This window comes from Euphorbia lathyris, chromosome 7 (genome assembly GCF_963576675.1).
Source record: "Euphorbia lathyris chromosome 7, ddEupLath1.1, whole genome shotgun sequence".
In the NCBI taxonomy this organism is placed as follows: Eukaryota; Viridiplantae; Streptophyta; class Magnoliopsida; order Malpighiales; family Euphorbiaceae; genus Euphorbia; species Euphorbia lathyris.
In genome coordinates, this window is record NC_088916.1 from 65,872,970 (window position 1) to 65,878,771 (window position 5,802).

The 5,802-nt window shown below is 33.6% G+C and overlaps 1 protein-coding gene across 1 annotated transcript; it reads right to left on the reverse strand.

Moving 5' to 3' along the window:
• Positions 1-1,288: 1,288 nt before the first annotated feature.
• On the reverse strand, positions 1,289-2,982 carry LOC136234689 (dehydrin COR47-like). Its single transcript, XM_066024163.1, has 2 exons — positions 2,092-2,982; positions 1,289-1,883 (listed from the first exon to the last, which is right to left on the reverse strand). The coding sequence occupies exons 1-2, from the start codon at positions 2,881-2,883 to the stop codon at positions 1,455-1,457; spliced, it is 1,221 nt and encodes a 406-aa protein (XP_065880235.1). The 5' UTR covers positions 2,884-2,982; the 3' UTR covers positions 1,289-1,454.
• Positions 2,983-5,802: the final 2,820 nt, after the last annotated feature.

Here is a 5,802-nt window from a genome sequence, read left to right on the forward strand (position 1 = left end):
AACCAAAAAATAATGACAATGTTAAACAGAGGATCCAACATAGAAAGGTTGAAGGGAGAGTTGTTTCCTTTATCTTTCTTTCGAAGGGAAATATCGAACCAACAGAAGCCTTTTATAACTATAATGTTACATAAGATCTTCAATTCTTTTATATATATATATATATATATATATAAATAGAATGCTAATATTAATAAGGAATTTTTTAGATCATTTTATTTATTTATCATAGAATCCTTTATCATGGTAACTCTTAAAAATAATAATATTAAATAAATTTATTAATATGATAAATAATTCGGAAAATGTAATTATTCCAGAAGTTACTAATTGCGTTCTAAATTTATAGGAATCGATTTGTGTTAGAATGGTGATGTTGGTTTGTGTCACAATGTTATACTATAGTCTACTAGTTTGTTTTTTTTTTTTTTTTGGTTGGTTGCTTTATACTAACTAATAGTAACTCTTCTGTAATATTAATTTTTGCTATTTAGGTTTTGTTATTTTCAAGTGCAAAAAGTAATATTAATTTTTTTATTGCTATTTGCAAATACAAAAATATATATTGGGAAGATCATTCCTTATTCGCAAATTTTTTTAGTTTTTTTAAACATTTCTAAGAGTTTCTTAGTGTAGTTTTTAAAAATAATATAAATAATTGATTCTTAAAAATAATATAAATAATTGATTCTTAGTGATTTAAGAGTAACTAAAATATATTATCTCTAATAATATTTTTTATATTCACTCTTTATTTATTAATTATGGTTATATTTAACAATAATGAAAGAAGAGACTCTTTAAATTAACGTTTTTATCCCAAAACTCTCTCCCAAACCTCTCTCCACCGAACACTTCAATCAGCGGTTTCAGTAGTCAAACCTCTAAAGTTGGTCAAAACCGCTCTTTTTATCTCAAAAAGTTCTTTACCAAACAGGACCAATAAATTTTTAATAGCAAAATTAAGAGAGCAAAACTAAGAATTGAAATTGATTTACTTCTCAATTTAACAATCTAAATTTAACAATCTAGTAATTACTTAACATGAATTTTGCTTAATATCAATGCATTATCACCCGGACTAACCCTTACTTTACTGGGCTCCACGCAAATCAAATCATTCTCTCTTTTTCTACTCAATAATTTCATGCCTTGGCCCTACAACCTCAACTTTATCCCCTGAGATAATAAAGAGATGACCTCCTGAAATATCTTCTTCATCATCATCATTCATCATAATACAATGCCACACACCACATCAGAGAATGAATGAATATGAACCCCAAAATACAAACAAACGACATGTAATTACTAATTCATTAATATTTTTTGTTCAAAACATAATATGCAATGACGAAAACGATAACCAAACTTGCATATTAGGTACATCAAAAAGCTGCAATGGAAAAAAACAAACACAACCAAAATTAAAGTATCATAATCATGAACACACTTTATTCAGATCCTTTCTCCTTCTCCTCCTCTGTTTTTGGATGGTATCCAGGTAACTTCCCCTTGATCTTCTCCAGAAATCCCTTCTTCTCCTTCGCCTCTGCATCATGACTCTCAGGAAGATGCACTACAGCCGGTGGCGCTGTAGGAGGCGGCGAAGATACCTCTTCAGCTTTCTTGTGTCCAGGAAGTTTATCTTTGATCTTCGTAAGGAGTCCTTTCTTTTCCTCCGGTGGAGCAGTCTCTGTTTGGCCAGGGAGTGTAACTTCTTCATGTTTCACATCAGCTGCGACTGCAGGATTTGTTTCCAATTCCCAGTGTTGCTTATCCTCTGGTGCTTTCTCACCTGACATTTTCTCCTTCAGCTTCTGCTTCAGTCCTTTCTTTTCCGTCCTCTTCTTTTTCTTCTCCTCATCCTCCTCATCGCTAGACTGTAACAACAAAATAATACACGATTTAGATCATCGTACAGGAATCGGAAAAATTGAATTCCGATCGATCTCAATAATTTCAAAATAGAAACATAGAGAAAAATAAGAAACTGAATCAAACGAACGGTAGATCATCGCACAGGAAACGGATAAATTCATTTCGATCACAATAATTTCAACAAAAAATAAGAAGCAGAATCGAACTTACAGAGCTGGAACTACTACTATTGGATCGATGCATTTTCTGCAATAGAGTCTCCTTTTTCTCCTCTTTGTGCACAGGTTCAGAGACTTGAACTTTCTGTTCAAATTCAGTAGCGATCACCTCTTCTTCAGGCTTCACTTCCTCTTTCTTCCCCATAAGACCAAACAAACCACGATCCTGAGCATCAACAGCGGAATCATCGCTGGAGACGGGGATCTCGTGCTCATGTTGATTTTTCTCAGCCGTATTGATCACCTCTTCTTGAGGCTTCACTTCCTCTTTCTTCCCCGTAAAACCAAACAAACCACGATCCTGAGCATCAACAGCGGAATCATCGGTGGAGACAGGGATCTCGTGCTCATGTTGATTTTTCTCAGCCGTAGCGATCACCTCTTCTTGAGGCTTCACTTCCTCTTTCTTCCCGGTAAAACCAAACAAACCACGATCCTGAGCATCAACAGCGGAATCATCGCTGGAGACAGGGATCTCGCTGGAGACAGGCTTCACTTCCTCTTTCTCAGCCGTAGTGATCACCTCTTCTTGAGGCTTCTCTTCCTCTTTCTTCAGCAAGGAATCAAACATACCACGCCCCTTAATATCAACTCCGGCATTCTCGCCGGCGACAGGGATCTCCTGCTCATGTTGATTCTTCTCAGCCGTAGTGATCACCTCTTCTTGAGGCTTCACTTCCTCTTTCTTCCACAAGAAATCAAACATACCACGCTCCTTAACCTCAACTCCGGCATTCTCGCCGGCGACAGGGATATCGTTCTCATGTTGAGTACTCTCAGCCATAGTGATCAGGAACACACACTATAACCCTCCCGGAAAAATATTGATTCTGTTAACGATGAAATTTAAGCAAGCAAAGAGCAAATTAGCTTTCTGAGATTTAGCAGCTGGAGTGATGGGTTTTTATAGTGTTACCACACCGCGGATCTGACGCGATTAAGAAAAAAAATATACGGAATTAAGAAAAAATTAAATATTGAGAGCCATTAACGCTACCCAATCAAATGAAAAGTTTTTTGCCGTTTCGTAACCGACCTATCCGTTAAACTAAGGGGGAAGTAGGGAACCATACCGACATAAGCGTATTTCGCAATACGCGCTACGAATGCTCGCCACCTGTCCTAAAATACAGCTGTCTTTACAATAATAGCGAATATTTCCTTATCAGTACTCGAGCGATGAGGTAAACCTACAGTCAAAAAGCGGGAAAATGGAAAAGCAGTAGAATGAGAAAAAAAACAATTGATTACAGAGTAAGAAAAATTTAGAAAAGCAGTAAGTTACAAATTTGGCCCTTTAAGATTAGATATTTATGTACCAAATTTAAAATTTTATATCTCATATTTTTTTTTTTTAGTGAAATGGTGTAAAAATACCCCTAATATTTAGGGTCATGAATAATTTTATTCCTAACGGTTTAAAATAGTGTAATTTTATCCATAATGTTGGTAGTGTAAAGCAATTTTATTCCTAATATTGGCAAGTTGGATAATTTTTAGAAATATTTCATCAAACCGTCTTTTCGGTCATGAATCTTGTCATCTACACTTTACATATGAGTCATTTTATTATTTACTAGTGACAGATCATAAACATATGATTAGATATGAAAAAAATAAAAAGAATATAAGAGTACTTATATATTTTACGAGTTAGACAAAGAAATTCAAAATATTTCACCGAATTAATAAATATTAACCTCCAATTCTATTATTAAATCACAGAAAATGTGATTTTTAAACAAACTGATATGCAATTGGTGCAAAATAAGGAACAAAAAAATTATGTTTTACAATAATGTCTGGAATTGACCCAACTTGTCAATGTTAGAGGTAAAATTGCTCTTCGCTACCAACGTTAGACGTAAAATTGCATCATTTTAGACGTAAAATTGCATCATTTTAGACGTTAAAGGGTAAAATTGCTCATGGTTGTAAGTGTTAGGGGTATTTTTGCACTTTATCCATTTATAGTAATATCATCAATTTTGTTTTTTATTTAATAGAAAATTTAAAAATATTAATTTTATTTTATTTCATTTGTTATTTATCATTTTGTTTAGTTTTGTTTGGTTCATTTTACTAGTTGTTTGAGTAATTATGTTTGTAAAATTTGGCTGATTAATAATAGTTGTTTGTGTTAAATTACTAACGTTTCACACAACGGACGATTTGTGAGTTCTCAACAGCTCACCTAAACACCGAACTGTCTGGAGGTTGCCCAAACCTCGACAATTCTAAGATAAACAACTCATTAAGAACTCTTAATAAGGAGATAAGAAAACTTAACTTTCAACTACAAGAGAGAAAATTCTTTTTTTTTTTTTTTGAAGAAAGAAAAATTTTAAAAATTGACTTTTTAAAAAAAAAAAAACTTAATTAATCATTATCAGTTTTCTTCTATTTGTATTTATTCCAACTGTTATTTAAGTATCAATAAGAGAGAGAAAACTCTTAAAAACTGGCTTTTTCATTTTCTTTATTAAAAACTTAATTAATCACTATAAGTGTTCTTCAATTTGCATTTGTTTCTAACTGTTACTTCAATTTGCATTTATTTACAGTTGTTACTGGATGAAATTAATTACTTCAATGGAGGACAAAGACAGTCAACGATATTAGACAACCAGAACTCCGACGGGAGAGAAGAACGACAAGTCACCGGAAGGACAATACGAGTAGGGAAAAGGAGAAACTTGAATTAGAGTTTCTCTTTTCAAAGGGAACACACGAAAAAAAAACATGAATGTTATCCTCGTTGGACTGAGTAGTTTCCAACGACCTTGTTAACAAAGTTAGCCTCTTAAACTTAATGAAAATACAAGATTAACTCTATGACCAAAAGTAGTAGCGAAAAGAAGAGACAACTACTTTTTACTTCAGTTACATGGCTTCAACAAAAAAAAAAGATGACTTATTGAGTGAGAGCCATTGCACGAAGCCGTGAAAATGGACGAATTAAAGAAATGATGGACACCTTTTGTAGTTATTTTTGACCCAAAATGACAAAACATGGAGATCTGTGAGGATTGCAATAACATTTTGGTTATTCTTCTATCTGCCAATGAAGAGACACAAGTTATGGTTCTGGACTCCAGAGCATAATAGGGAATATGCGGTAAAGAGTGGATACAATTTGAGCCTAAATTAGAGTGCACAACAACCAATTAGTTTTAGAAAAAGCTTGGTAAGTTGAAGGTGTGGAGCAAGATATGCGAAATCTCTAGTGGCGAGCTTGGAAAGATTATGTCCTTCGCGACTCGTTTGGTAGTTTTGTGGCAGTAAGGAAGTACGCTCTCTTGTCATATGGACCCTTTCCTTATCGAGGGTCTTAGCATGAGGGTATAAATCCTTAGTTGGTTAAAAATTCGTGACCTCAAATACGTCCTTATCGAAATAGACTCACAACTTATAGTAAATACTTTACATTGTCAATATGTGTCTCTTTATAGTTTTGGTTTGATTATATCTTATTGTTAATCCATATTATTGGATTTTGGAAATAGTATTATGTTTTTTATCAAGCGGTTTGCGAACAATGTTGCTGATATGTTAGCCATAGCGACTTGTTATAAGTCAGACTGTGGAGTTTGTGAGCATGTTCCCCCTCTTTCTTTTGTAATAGCATGTTGGCTGATTTGTAAATTTATCCCCTTTTTGTTAAAAAAAAAGGGACGTACGCCACATTTAATTAATTCTTAAA